The following is a 15355-nucleotide window of genomic DNA, read 5'->3' on the forward strand; positions in this document are numbered from 1 at the left end:
TGTATAAATTGCTGTTCGATCTCACGGTATAAAAAGTACTTTATTAATGGCGTAAAAAATATTGGAACACCACTGATTTCGCTTTAAGGATTACCAGATGGACTATTACGCTCCTTCATTACACGTTCTGATAATTTCATTGTTCGCAAAATTATACAGTTCCTACCTTTTCATCCTTCGCCAAAATTTCTGACGTTAATTGCCGGATTGGCCGTCAAGTCAATCAAACCCGCATCCTCTGTATAAAAGGCAGATTCGACTGCGACGCTTTTTTGAACGTCGGCAGACCTCAAGGAGACATGAAATTGTTTCTGATACTTACAACTGCCTCGCTGGTGATAGTCATCACCGAGGTAAACGTCAAGAAGAGAACTGTTTTGTACAAGCGAAATTAACCCTTTGAAAAGTGTTTAAAATGTAGGTCGGAAAACGACGGCAAGACGATAGAAGAGTACGAGGACATCGTAAGGAGCTGCCTCAGGATGGAAGAGGATCAGAACGGTCACAGAAATAGGTGGAAGGGTAACAGGTACAACAACCACAGAGACCATAACTCTCAGAAAGGTATAACACTCAATATATGTTCATTTCAATCCGTTAAACACTGAAAATAAATCAATCTCAGAAGTTACTTTATAAACACAAAGTATGACGTAATTTTTTATTTGACTGCATGTAATTGTACCTAAACGTCTCCTTGTTATAACTTCTGACACTGAACAAAAAGAATTTTGGGGACTTAAATTAGTAAAAATATTGTATCAAATTGGCCAGTAACTTTCAGATAAAGAACTCCTTCAAACCAACACCAATGAGCATCTCACCTAATATAATCAGACAGAATCCAGAAAAAATCATTTTTTAGGGTTAACTCAATTAGGAACAACAAATTCTAAATAATGAATCGACAATCTCCGGGAAACAAATTTCCATACTTTATTGATCCAGAGGAGAAAACTAGATTACTGATTGATACATGATGAACCCGATGCTTTATAAAAAAAAGTTCATTGGTCTTGATTGTTTTGAAAACTGTGTAAAAAGGAATCTTTTCGATGTCACCACTGCACATGGAACTTCGAGGGAGTGATGTACTGAACTATCCATTTACATAACGAAAACAATTGAAATTATGAAGATGGGGTGAGCATGCGCTGTTTTTTAATGATGGATCTACTCATAGATGTGTTGTAAACAAATCTGTGAGTAGAACCATCATTTACAAAAAGGAATAAAAACAAAGTAAAATTATTTTTGTTTAATTTTCATGATAAATTCCATTTACTTTTGGGATTAGATGATATTAGAAGGTTGAATAGTCAGTTAGACTTTATTCATAATAAACTTTCTACATAGGCAAATCTATTCCTATTTTATACTTTGATACATATTCCATCAATAAAGCATGGTAATTCATTTCCCGTAGAGTTGTGACGTCGGTCCTTCGACGGCACGACAAACAAACATCCAACACTTCTTAACCGGGGATAATGATGGGTACTGGGGAATTAAAATGAAACAAATAAAACACACTCGCTAAAATAAACCAACTAAAACATAATGTATTTACAAGACATAAATATATATATACAATCTAAACCAAAGTTATTACAAATGAAACCAAGACGTTCCCTAATTCCAGTCTACAACCACGTTACAGTGTAATCGCCCAACTCACCCTGTGGTAACTCAATTAAGGTATTTTACGCTTAAGCAAACGTTGACGAGTCTGGAACACACCTGACCTCTCTTCTCCAGCTCCAGTCCAACATCTCCCCTCCTTCGACCATCCCCCACCCAGCATTCCAATGCGCCCCATTACACAAACAGTGACATCCTCAAAAAGTGAGGGTGACAGAGTGTAAATTCACTATTTGAAATTTTTTGTTCCTAATTGAGTTATGCATAACAAATGATTTTTCGTAGATTCTGTCTGACTTCGAGGTACATCGGGGATTTCGAAATCAAAAGGTTCTCACGTTTCCATCGGCTAAACTTGTGGTTTTTGCTGATTTTTGGGATAATTCGTGTTTCTAGTGATGATCATTGGTTTTATAGGGTTCTGGGGTCTGGTTATGTTTATGAACCTTGTAATTGGGTGCTTTGACAAAATTGTTTTGGAGACAAATAGAATTAATTTGATTTAAGTTTCGATGTGCATTACTAGGGGGGTTTTTTAGCAAATGAAGGTCGGAAATTGAGTATCTTATAGCACTTATTTTCCCGTAAATATTGAAATCATTTAATAATAACTTTTCTATAAAGGTCAGGTTTTGGGGGGTTTCTCGTCGCCAAAGAGTTTCTGAAGGGGAAGAAAGTACTAAATTGATATTGCAGATATTTACAAATAATTGTTTACCCATAAATACAAGGCTTGGCGATGTCATTAAAACAACAACAGCGTTCAAACTTTAGACAAACTGGAGTTTCCATCAAAGCCAAAGTTTTGGGCAAGACGTATTCACATTTCCCAAAACAATTGCTGTTGTTTTATTATAATCTGATACTCTAAGAAAATTCTTCTTGTCCAATAATGATAAAGAAAAAGGTCATTTTACTCAATTTTTTTTCTGTTTTTTGAGTTGACAGTTAATGTTTGTTATTATATTGTTGTTATTAGTCGAATAAAATTAAGATTTATAATTAAATCTGTGGGGATCTGTGAGCTGGATTGTATAAGTTGAAAAGACATCCTGAAAGTGCAGAAAGTAGACAAATTGAATGCATAACGTATCCAGGAAAAACCGACAGAGCACAACGGAGTAATTAATACATTAGCATGTCGTAAAAATGTTTCCAAAAAACATTTTTCAGGCTAAAGTTTGACAGAGGTTTAGAAGAAAATATTTATCATAGTCTTTCTATGTAAGGTTTTTATTGAAATGAAAAAGTTAGTGCCACGAGCGGGATTCGAACCCCAAGACCTTCGGCTAAATACGCCGCTGCTCTACCACCATGGGTTCGAATCCCGCTCGTCGCCTTAGCTTTTTCATTTCAACACAAACCTTACATAAAAAGATTAATTTATTAAAAGAAGTAATTTGGTCAATAAACCACGAAATATAATGGATTTACCATAGTTATTTATCATGACTTCAGCCATCCCAAACATAACACAATAACCTATTTTTTATTACTAATGACTATATTAAAACGAACACTCTTTTGAACCTTGGCTACCTCAAACGAAAATCGGGCGACTAAGTACAAGTCAGAAATAAAGAAAAATATAAAATGTACTGTCAAAAAACTCAATAAACCATGTCGCCAAGTAGCAATTTAGACTTTGAACGCATGGAAATTTCTAAAGCTTTCTTCTGTCCTTAATTAGAGCCCGAATAAGGAAAAGGCCTTAAGGAAAAAGACTTCTTTATTACTGATAATTACTAATTTACACTGAAAATTAACGAATTCACGCTTTTTTTCGCCCAAGGTGAGAATTTCAGTTTGCATATATTGGTAACTCTATGATCCAGCTTAGTATAAAATCAATGTAAAACTTTCTTTCGTTTTAATTCTATATACAAGTTTTAAACAATAAAAAATTGAATACATAATGAAAAAATGAACTGAGAAGCTTGGTTGAGCGGGGGGGTTAAATACAATAGCGAGTACACGATGTTCCACATTAATAATGTCATTACTGATCATGAATTTATTCTAAAATTATATTAAAATTCAGTACTCAAAAAACGAACGGGTACTGTTCCTTTTAAATTTTCTGATGAATTGACAAAAAATCTGTACATCTTCTACACAATACATTGTACATTATAAATTGTTAAATTACTTTTAATAATTGGAATTTTAATGTACATTAAAGGTCATTATGGGAGTGATGAAGATGACGACGACGATGATGATGATGACGACGACGATCATGGTGACAGTGGTGGCCATGATTCTGGTAATAATAAAAGAAAGGAGCAAAACAGAGGTGGTCATGGACACAATCATGGAGGTAGAAATGATGGAAGAAGAAAGAATCAGCGAGGTATATATTTTTAAATCTGGTTCATAATAAATAAAACCAAATTGATCTTGGAGGGGAAAAATTATCATACTAGATAAATACAATGGAGATGATGAAGACTACGATGACAGCTGGTCTGATCAAAACTCAAAAAATAAGCATTCAGGCTCGGGCAATTCAAGGGACAGACCTTATTTCTCACAAAGGGACAAAGACGATAAAAATCATGGACAAAGGGGTGGGCAAAAGCACGATTTTGGCTACAATCCCATCTCAGCACATCATAGCCACTTTAGCTCAGGGAACAACGGGAACAGCTATAATAATTCAAACCGGCAACACGGGTCCTCACCATTAGAAGACGTTGAACCTGTATGCTCTATAAATTTCAATATTTCGATGATATTTTATATTAACTTTTGTTTTGTTACAGTGTATCATACATTGCATGTTCCGTCAGATGAAAATGGTAACTTTTTTATAATTTGAGACAAAATTTATTTCAAGATAGATTTTTATCATTATCACTACTTCAGGTTAACGACAACTCACATGTCGATAAGGCTAGTGTTATTAACACTCTTACAAGAAGAATAAGAGATCCTGAATTGAAGGAATTTATACAGGATTCTATTCATGAATGTTTTGAAAATTTAGATAGAGGTTGTGAAAAAAATTTAGCAATTATTGAACTGATGAAGTAATTAAATATTCAATTTCAGATAGTGGACAATGCGAAACAACAAAAACATTTGCCATGTGTTTAGAAGAAAAAGGAAGAAGGGTAATTCACACAATATATACATTATAAAATTGAAAAAACTCAACAATACAAATTTATAATTTTTGAAATTTTAGAATTGCGAAGATTGGAACTTGAACTCTAGACCGGGTCATGGAAATAGAAATAATGGAAGGGATAACATGAATTATTTCTTTCAATCATCTCCTTCAAGGGGTTAAAACAAGAAAAATGTAATGTCAAGATAGATAATTTATTCAATACAGAAATAAATTATTATTTTACTACATTTATTAATAATTATACAAAATCATGTAGAAATATAATTGTTTTTCAAAAATTTATATAAATATTATATTTATCATCATATATTTTTTTCCCAAAAAAATATTTATTTTTAGTACAAAATATGTTTTCAATAGCTACACAGACTTGTATTTATCTAATAGAGGCACTTCGTTAAAAGCAATCTTATGCAATCGTTCTTCGATGCTTTGTAGCAAACTGGAGGCTCCAATTCTAAAAAGTCTCGGGTCAAGCCAGTCATCTCCAAGTTCGGTTTTGACAAGCATAAGCCAGTTGATTGCATCAGTGTTTGTCTTCAAACCACCAGCTGGTTTCAGACCAACCTGAAATAAAAGAGAACTGTTAGAATTTATTGCAACACAGATATATAAATCAATGTACCTTTCTACCAGTTTTCTCAAAATAGTTTCTAATGGCACGACACATAACAATGCCCACGGGAAGAGTGGCATTCACAGATTCCTTGCCTTAAATTAAAATCTTATTATTTATCATTTTTATAACAAATATGTATATTGCGATAACTTGTGTCTTAAATAATTGCAAGAAAACTTAAGATAGCATTTTACCAGTAGAAGTTTTAATGAAGTCAGATCCTGCTAACATGGCAACCATTGACGCTTTATAAATATTCTCAAATGAGCCGCATTCACCGACGGCCAAAATTGTCTTGAGGTGACTTTGTTGGCATGCGTTTTTCATCTCCTTGACTTCACTGTAGAGATGATCCCATTTGTGCGCAAGTACGAGGCTCCGATCAAGAACAACGTCTATCTCTTTGGCACCTTGCGCCACACAGAACCTGATCTCATCTAGACGTGTGTTCAACGGATATTGACCACTAGGAAACCCTGTTGCAACTTAAAAGCAAAACAAAATTACAATTTGTATTTTGGATTACTATGATAGGTGATTTTTTACCAGAGGCAACAGGCATGTCGACATTGAGACGTTTCAACTGAGAGACAGCATCGTCCACTCTAGCGGGATACACGCAAACAGCAGCCGTTTTTATTCTGTTCAAAGATTCACAATCATCGCCAAACTTCTCCGCTAACCCTTGGATTATCTCTTCCGAAATAGGTCTTGTTGCCTGTGTGAATATAAAGATTTCAATCGTTCCTAATCATGATTTGAACAATGATTTCATACTTTAACACACAGCCTTGAAACATTTGTAAACGTGTCATCACCGGCGAGGGTTGTCAGATCGACACAGGACACAGCCTTAAGCAGCCAAGCTGCCTCACATTCATTCAAAAAAGGTGGAGTGTCTGTAATCTGTTTTACACTGTTTCTGACATAAGTTTCGTTTATAAAAACCTTTTGTGTCCACGACCATGAAGTATCTAAACAAAATAATAAACTATAAGCACCATTCTAAATATAATCTGGATTTGTATATTATTACTTTTATTTATATAAAATGGTATCACTTATTGTAATTGTAGGATTATAACTACATGCTTAAGTTTTAAAAAAATAAATATATAATCACCCAATATGGTTTCCTTGTTATTTTCATTCAAATCTTCAATCATTTTTTAGCTAGAAATCATAGATATTGGATCAAAATAACATCAAATTCTTATGAATTTTTCATTTCAGATATCAGTCTTATCAGCTAGTAAACAGAAAAGAACAAAACATTCCTGAACCAAATCCTAGAGGTCGTCCATAGTGACTGGCAATTGGAACACTCATTCAACATTTGTTGACAGTTCCAATTTTTGTACTTTATAGTTATTATTTCAAACTAAAGTTCACAATGCACAAACTTAATTATAATGAGAATACCAGAAATCAAGCATTAAATATAAAATGACAACAAACAGTTCAATACACAGAAGTTTATAAGTTTCACTGGCATCAGCAATACCACTTATTTAGTTAAATTATGTTATTTTCTGGTATTCTCATTATTATTAAGTTAGTGCATTGTGAACTTTAGCTTGAAATAATAACTATAAAGTATAATTGCAAAAATTGTAGTGGAACTGCCAACAAATGTTGAGTGAGTGAAGTTATTACTTTATATTTGTCTGTCATAAGTTACTTTTTTGCACACAAAGTTCAATTAATTTTAATTGTTAGATCACGTGCAATATAATTTTTTGTTAAATTTTTAAATGCAATAAAATACAAAATAATTCAAGAGTTGAAGCTAAAGTTAAGAAATTAAAATTGATTTAATAATAAACAGCTATTATATCAATATACAATTGCATTCTTGCAAAAATCTTCTTGTGCCTTAATTGTAAAATTATTTCTCTATTCAATTATAAAACATATGCTATTTTTTATTTAATATTAAATGAAAAATTGGAAAAATTATATTGAAACTGTAAAATGCTAGATAATCACATCAAGTTGCAAATCTGTTTATAAGTTTTACAGGCATCAGCAATAACAATTGTACCACTAATTTAGTAAATTATGTTATTACTTCCTATTTGACTGTCATGTGTTACTTTTTGCATACAAATTGTAATTACTTTTAATTATTAGATCACATCCAATATAGTTATTTTTTATTATATTTTTAAGGCATAAAAACACAAATTAATGCCGAAGACAAGCTAAAGCTAAGAACGTAACATTGATTAAACAATAAAAGGCTAATATATCAATATACAAATTGCAATCATAAAATTTATTAAAATGACATAACTACTGATTATTTTTTATCCATTATTCATTACTTTTTTGGCACAAAAATCTTCTTATGCCTTAATAGTAAAATTATTTCATTATTAGATTATAAAACATATGCTATTTTTATCTAATATTATTTAAAAAAATTAATATGACATTAAATTTTGAATGGGAAAAATTATATTGGTTAAACTGTAAAAGGCTCAATAATCACATGAAAATTGTTAAACTGTTCAATATACAAAGTTTTATAAGTTTCTCTGGCATCAGCAATAACACTTGCACCACTTATTTAGTAAATAGTTTCTTATTTAATGATTTCTGTAAATTGCTTGCTGCATTAGATACTGATCTTAAACCAAGGAATATTTCATCCTACATTAATGCCTTCAGCTACCTTAACATTCTAAACACTTATAAACTTAGAGTTTTAATATATATTAATTATTTGGAGATTGTGAAATGTGGTCTGGTGTGATGTAGGTTTTAGAAAAACATTTTCTTTATCATGCCGTTTCAATCTTTATTGAGATCATCTTCAGGCCTGAGATTTATAAACATTGTTTAAATTATACAAATATATGTAGGATGTGAAAACATGAATTTATACAATGCTAGAAAGTTTAGGCTCAATCAAAGTATTTGTACTCGTAATCTCCAAAGAATCATTAACTCATGGTCACTAAACACCACACACTTTATATATATAAAATTAAATCAAATAAATGTCCTCAATATTTATCAACTATTTTCCCTCATTCCTTATCCAAGAGCACCAATCATATCCCAAGCCTTCAACAATCTTCTAAACCTTTGGCCTTATCCTTCAGAATTGCAGGGTCAATTCACGTACTGCTTCTTCGCTAGCTTGATTGTCCATGGCATCTGAATTTTTAAAAACTACATGAATCATCTCCTTTTATTCCCTTTTCATTTTCTTCTTCCCGTTTCCTTTTTTTCTCATTCTGCTTTTCTTTCATAATGTGGTTTCATCATTCAATTATAAATAATGTATATTTAAAAATATACTATTGTCATTCCATTATATTTCGTGGTCCGATTGACCAAATAACTTCTTTCAATTAATGAATCTTTATGTTAGGTATCGGTTGAAATGAAATTGTCATTTTTGTTTTGTATATTTTATTATATGTTTTATTGATTATTCAGAGATCGTGAGATGCGGTCTGGTGTGATGTAGGTTTCAGAAAAACATTTTCTTTATCGTGCCAACGTTTTGATTTTTATTGAGATCAACTTCAGAGCCTGGGATTTACAAACATTGTTTCAATTTAACAAATAGATGTAGGATGTGGAAAAAAAGTGAATTTATACAATGCAAAATATATTTTTTATATTCAATCAAAGTATTTCTACTGAAGATGATCAGGCCCTGAAGATGATCTCAATAAAGATCGAAACGTTGGCACGATAAAGAAAATGTTTTTCTGAAAACTACATCACACCAGTCCGCATCTCATGATCTCTGAATAATCATCGATTAACGGTCACTAATCACCACATTTATATGTTTTATTATTTTTATTGCTGTTATTATTATTTTATTATGCTTATAAAACTTAATTTATTTCTAATATAAGTACATGTAAGAGGGCATAAACCCCTATTTGTACCTTTAAAATAAATAAATTTTAATTTTTCTTGTTCACCTTGGACCACCTAGTTAGAGGTCGGCAGACCAAAGTTTGAGAAGCCCACCCTAAATATATTGGGTTGTCCGGAAAATAATGCAGGATTTTGGTATTAAACAAAAAAAAAGAAACTAGTTACTTTAAAGCAATGTTCTTTAATCAAAATAATTTCCCATNAATCCTGTAAACGTAAACAGAATATTTTATATAGATTTTTTTTAATGAAAACTTAAAATCCTGCATTATTTTCCGGACAACCCAATAGTAGATGGGATAAAATATTTTCACAAGACAAGGAACAAGATTATCACATAAAATTGGAAAAATAGTGCGATACCAGGTCTAAAGTATTCATGTGTCGCATGTTTGGTATTCATTTCAATTTTTTCTAGCTGAGAACCTGTGATAATCACTTGGGAGCTTTTTTTTAAATAATGATATATTCAAGTTTGACAATATTGACTATTTAATTGTTTAATTTTTGGCTTATTCAAGCAACGAAGAGTGCTGCTTTTTTGTACAGAGAATTACATTTATACAAGGCGCAGTAGCAATGCAGAGGGAGACACTTGATGAATCATTTCCTCCTTCTGGTGGGTGTAGTCAGGAACTTTCAAGGCCGAACACTTTTGTAGTTTTGCTGGAAATTTCATGTAACCTACTTGTTTACTAACGTGTTTTCTTTGGTTTTAATTGTAATTTAAATTGGACAACAATTTTAAGTGTGTTTCTGACATTTGTGAGCATTTGACGTACACAGACTACTTGGTTATCAAGGAGTGCATAATCCAGGAAAGAACTACCGGTAACTGCTACTTTGGATTAAGCTTCTTTGTTTTTATTAAATTATGGCTTGGATTTAAAAAAAACACTTGCTACGATGGCCGATCACAGTGGTAAACTTGTTCTGTATGCCTGAAATTGACATTAAATAATTGATAAAGTGAGCCAGGGAGAAAAAAAAATTGGTGTGTATACAGGGCGGTATCTCTGTTTTGCTCTTTCTCTTAATTAAAGAAAATCACAGGAAAATGTCACGGTCTGTAATGTCTAGTCCGACAAAGCTTGCCGAGAAGCTCATATTGATCAACGACAGGGGTATCGGAATGCTGACTCGGATCTACAATATTAAGAAAGCGTGTGGAGATGCTAAATCCAAGCCAGGCTTCCTTTCCGACAAGAATTTAGAGTCTGCTATAAAAAACATTGTCAAAAAATTTCCAAACATCGATGTTAAAAGCCTACAGGCTATCAATGGGATTAGGAATGAGATAATAAAGTCGTTGTCCCTTTATTATTATACTTTCGTCGATCTTTTGGACTTTAAAGATAATGTGTGCTTGTTGTTGACGACAATGGATACATGCCAATTGCACCTTGATATAACGCTCAATTTTGAGTTGACGAAGGGATATCTCGACCTTTGTACGACGTATGTTTCGCTGATGGTCTTGCTTTCAAGAGTTGAAGACCGCAAGGCAGTTTTAGGCCTCTTCAATGCCGCTCATGAAATGCTTCACAGCAAGAGCGACCCGAGCTTCCCTAGGCTTGGTCTGATGATCATGGAGTACGATCCCCCTCTTAAAAAATTGTCTGAGGAATTTGTTCCTCACACAAAACTTTTATATTCTGCATTGATGTCTCTGTCGCCAATTTATACTAGCAGGAATTTAACAGCGGATCAGTGGAGGTCAGATCAAAAACTCAGCCTTGTTGGGAACCCAGGCCAGCTGCTGAAGCCGTTGCAGAGCGATACTATGTCATGTGAATATTTATCATTGGAGTCTATGGATAAATGGATCATTTTTGGCTTTTTGCTATGCCACCAGTGTCTAAATCAAGAACAGAGTCGTCAGATGTGGAACAGCGCACTACAATCAAGCTGGGTCATTGCTTTATTTAGAGACGAAGTCATTTATATTCATTCTTACATTCAAACAATGTTTGATTCTATAAAAGGCTACAGTAAGAAAATTTCTGAAGTTAAAGAATACTATAATGTAGCTGTGCAGCATGCATCTTACATACACAGTGAAAGAAGGAAGTTTTTAAGAACAGCTTTAAAAGAATTAGGCTTGATTCTGTCTGACCAACCAGGTCTTCTGGGTCCAAAAGCACTACTTATTTTTATGGGTTTGAGTTTTGCAAAAGATGAAATTTACTGGCTTTTACGACACAATGAAAATCCACCTCTTCAAAAAGTCAAGGGTAAAAATACAGATGACCTTCTCGATCGGCAGCTTGCTGAGTTGTTATTTCACATGGAAGAGCTCAGAAGCTTGGTTAGAAAATACAGTCAGGTCATTCAAAGATATTATGTGCAATACTTGAGCGGTTTCGATGCGATTGCTTTGAACCAGATGATGCAAAATCTGGCTGTCTGCCCAGAAGACGAAAGTACAATTTTGTCCTATTTGTGGAGTACAATTGCAAGCCTTTCTATTAAACAGGTTGAGGATAATGAAGATTTTGATTTTCTTGCCCTAAGAATTGACTGGTTTAGACTACAGGCAACCACTTCTGTTGCAAAAGCTCCTTTATCATTAGTAGAGAAAAGAGATTTAGCCTCGTTACTCGATAATATCATTTTCCATACAAAAATGGTGGACTATTTAGATGAAATTTTAGTTGAAACATCAGACCTTTCAATCTTTTGCTTTTACAATAAAATCTTTGAAGATCAGTTCCACTTTTGTTTAGAATTTCCAAGACAGATCCGATATATTATCGCATTTCCTTTGATATGCAATCACTTCCAGAGCTGTACTCATGATTTATGCCCTGAAGAGAGACATCATATAAGAGAAAGGAGTCTTTCTATTGTTAGTATATTCTTAGAAGAAATGGCGAAAGAAGCGAAGAATATAATAACAGAAATATGTGATAACCAATGCTCTATGAGTGATAAGTTATTACCGAAATGTTGTGTACTAATTATATCTCAAGTTGTAACTCGAAAGAACAAAGACAAAAATAAAAAAAACATTCCAGAAATTGAAAAACCTGGCGTTGAAAGTTACAGAAAAACTCGAGAAGTAATGACACATATGGATAAACTTCACATGACATTGACTGAACTGTGTTACTCGCTTAATTACTGTGCGGAAATTAAAGTTTGGGAGTACTCCTTCGCTCCCAGAGAATATTTGCGCATCCATTTGGAAAATCGATTTTCTCGATCATTTGTCGCGATGGCTATGTTTGATCCTGACACCAATGAAATTGCTAAACCGACTGAACTTTTGGCAAGTGTCCGAGCCTATATGAATGTTCTCCAAACAGTAGAAAATTACGTGCACATCGATATAACTAGAGTGTTCAATAATACTCTATTGCAGCAGACTCAGCAGATGGATAGCCATGGTGAAAAAACAGTAGCAGCTCTGTACACACATTGGTACTCTGATATTCTGTTGCGAAGAATAAGCGCTGGGAGCATATGTTTCTCAATGAACCAAAAAGCATTTGTGAGTTTGACAGCAGAAGGTACAATGCCTTTTAGCGCTGTAGAATTTTCTGATATGAATGAGCTCAGAGCTTTAGCTGAGCTAATTGGACCATACGGAATGAAGTTGCTCAATGAGACCCTGATGTGGCATATTGCATGCCAAGTACAAGAGCTTAAAAAATTGGTTGCAAGCAATAAAGAAGTCCTTATAGCTCTAAGAACACATTTTGATAAACCAGAAATAATGAAAGAACAATTCAAAAAACTGCTTAATGTTGATAATGTACTACAAAGGATGACAATTATAGGAGTTATACTCTGTTTTAGACAACTAGCGCAAGAAGCTTTAGTCGATGTCTTAGGAGAGAGAATTCCATTTTTGCTCACTTCCATTTTAGATTTTTGCCAACATTTACCAGCATGCGATACAAGCGTCATAAGTGAAATGGCATCAGCAGCAGGATTAGCATGCAAAGTTGATCCAACTTTGGCTTCACAGCTCAAAAGTCAAAAAAGTGAGGTCGAAGAAGATGAACACCTTTTAGCCTGCCTTTTAATGGTATTTATCGCTGTGTCCATACCAAAACTTGCCAAACATGAAAATTCTTTATACAAAGCATCCTTAGAAGGCCATGCAAACAACATCCACTGCATGGCTGCTGCTATCAACAACATATTCGGTGCACTATTTACAATATGTGGTCAGGGAGATATTGAAGACAGAATGAAAGAGTTCCTCGCCTTGGCATCTTCAAGTCTACTACGTTTAGGACAAGAAGCAGATAAAGATCTGACCAAAAACCGAGAATCTGTTTACCTTTTGCTCGATTTGATTGTACAAGAATCGCCATTTTTAACAATGGATCTTTTAGAATCTTGTTTTCCATATGCACTCATCAGGAATGCTTATCACGCTGTCTACAAACAAGAACAGTCCCAGGCATAACTTAGTGCAAAATATCAATCTATTATTGATTTATGGCCCACATGAGTCCTAAGATCTTGTACATACTCTGTTGTATATTTATTAATCAAGTAGTTCTATTATTTATTTATAGTTATATTCGTGGTAATCAATTTAATAGGAATTTTTATTGTTTATGATATAAAATGATTTAGTTAGTTGCTCCAAGTAATGCTACAATCCATAATTGAATATTATTTTAGTATTTATGGTTGTTTCTTAAATTAGGATGCTATATGTTTATGTTTTAAAAGGCTTTAATTTTATTCTATCATAATTAGCATACAAAGCAATAAACATTTATTTGTAAAATAATATTGTGATAATCTAATAATGTATAAACTTTAGACAGCCTTACACTATTTAGAAAACTTTGTATTACATTTATATGAGCTGGATGTAAAAAAAGGATTCCTAAATAAAAAGACAATTTTACTCTTCAGTTGTATTTGTACCTTCATACAATAATACTCAGGTCTATGTATTGTATTTTACTATAATTAAATGTAAAATAAATATTTTCAATATCTTGAGAATATTATTTTTTCTACTCAACCTGGTTTTTTATTTTATTTAATTAATTTTTTTTTTTAAACAACAGCAGAGGTTATAAAACCCATTTGTAAGTATGTCGGATTCGCCACTGGATTTGAACCCGGGACCTTTTCTTTACAGTAATGAGTACCATGTCAACGCCTAAATTGTTGCAGCACCAACGCCCCATATAATTGCATTATTAATTATGGTCTAACTGCACCCAGAAAACATTTTAATTTTCTGAAAGATTGTCTTTAATTTTTGAAGTACAAATATGAGAACTTTAGAGTTTGAGACTATCTGAAAGATGTTATGAAGTTGATTCAATTCCATTGAAATACGTTAATAATTTTTTGAACAGTTATCACTCAGCTTCCTTTACCCCGAGGAAAACAGATATTTGCAGTTATCTTTTGGCTAATGCACATTTGAAAATTTTTAATGTTATAATCCAGATTCTCAACCATATCCAACAAAAGAAAAGCAAGAAATTTAACTTATAATATTATAAATTAAAAGTCAAAGTTTTTATTAATCTTCTAGCAGTTACACCTACGAAGTTACCCAGCCCAGTTTTAAAAAATTATTTAAATTTATGTACTTTTATTGTTAAGAAAATCTTTAGGAAACAAATTGGTAAAAAAAGGGTTTTTTATTTTTTATTTGCTATTAAAGGAAGGGTGTCATTATTTGGTTCCATATAGAGAGTGTGTAGGAATGCCACCCGATACGATAAATGTTCTTAAGCTCAGCAGGACATATTTAGGCCCCTTGTTTCGATTTTTGGTTTGATTAAATATAGTATTAATAGATTACTCGTTTTGTGTTCCCCTTTGTGTATATTGAGAGTAAATGTATTTATTAGCATGAATGTGTAGTGCAAGTGGGCCGATGGTGCCTCACTATATCGACCAACAATTTGATTAGTTATGTCAAAAGAGTGTTGGCAGAAAAGTACTTTATAAGAGTACAAGATGGCAAGCTGCGAGAAGACAAGCACATTTCTGTGTATATGTGTGCATAATTAGCTTATATGTAAATAAAAAAAGTAATAACAATAATTGTATACAATTTTATT

At 32.9% G+C, this 15355-nt stretch overlaps 3 protein-coding genes across 3 annotated transcripts; 2 read left to right on the forward strand and 1 right to left on the reverse strand.

Moving 5' to 3' along the window:
* The first annotated feature begins 268 nt into the window (after nt 1–268).
* LOC106661125 (homeobox protein 2) lies at nt 269–4975 on the forward strand. Its single transcript, XM_014384337.1, has 8 exons — nt 269–353; nt 408–564; nt 3824–3994; nt 4068–4345; nt 4407–4442; nt 4510–4636; nt 4696–4757; nt 4832–4975. The coding sequence occupies exons 1-8, from the start codon at nt 300–302 to the stop codon at nt 4934–4936; spliced, it is 990 nt and encodes a 329-aa protein (XP_014239823.1). The 5' UTR covers nt 269–299; the 3' UTR covers nt 4937–4975.
* Nucleotides 4958–6671, reverse strand: LOC106661123 (deoxyribose-phosphate aldolase). The gene is made up of 6 exons (XM_014384335.2): nt 6520–6671; nt 6174–6370; nt 5943–6114; nt 5591–5881; nt 5403–5488; nt 4958–5344 (listed from the first exon to the last, which is right to left on the reverse strand). Exons 1-6 carry the CDS (start codon nt 6560–6562, stop codon nt 5138–5140), a joined length of 996 nt encoding a protein of 331 aa, XP_014239821.1. The 5' UTR covers nt 6563–6671; the 3' UTR covers nt 4958–5137.
* Nucleotides 6672–9916: 3245 nt separating this feature from the next.
* LOC106661173 (membrane-associated protein Hem) lies at nt 9917–14182 on the forward strand. The gene has a single exon (XM_014384414.2). It carries the CDS (start codon nt 10360–10362, stop codon nt 13720–13722), a length of 3363 nt encoding a protein of 1120 aa, XP_014239900.1. The 5' UTR covers nt 9917–10359; the 3' UTR covers nt 13723–14182.
* The last annotated feature ends 1173 nt before the right edge of the window (nt 14183–15355 follow it).

The sequence above is a fragment of the Cimex lectularius genome, unplaced genomic scaffold (genome assembly GCF_000648675.2).
Source record: "Cimex lectularius strain Harlan isolate CLEC.00 unplaced genomic scaffold, Clec_2.1 scaffold75, whole genome shotgun sequence".
NCBI lineage: Eukaryota > Metazoa > Arthropoda > Insecta > Hemiptera > Cimicidae > Cimex > Cimex lectularius.

Bases quoted from the DNA above. Each gene is read 5' to 3' on its own strand.
- LOC106661123 (XM_014384335.2), bottom strand. From the start codon at position 6,562: ATGATTGAAGATTTGAATGAAAATAACAAGGAAACCATATTGG. The intron at 6,115-6,173 runs GTATGAAATCAT...ATATTCACACAG, and splicing joins TTTCAAGGCTGTGTGTTAAA to GCAACAAGACCTATTTCGGA. The intron at 5,882-5,942 runs GTAAAAAATCAC...TTTGCTTTTAAG, and splicing joins CGACATGCCTGTTGCCTCTG to TTGCAACAGGGTTTCCTAGT.
- LOC106661173 (XM_014384414.2), top strand. From the start codon at position 10,360: ATGTCACGGTCTGTAATGTCTAGTCCGACAAAGCTTGCCGAGAAGCTC.
- LOC106661125 (XM_014384337.1), top strand. From the start codon at position 300: ATGAAATTGTTTCTGATACTTACAACTGCCTCGCTGGTGATAGTCATC. The intron at 565-3,823 runs GTATAACACTCA...TGTACATTAAAG, and splicing joins AGACCATAACTCTCAGAAAG to GTCATTATGGGAGTGATGAA. The intron at 3,995-4,067 runs GTATATATTTTT...TTATCATACTAG, and splicing joins AAGAAGAAAGAATCAGCGAG to ATAAATACAATGGAGATGAT.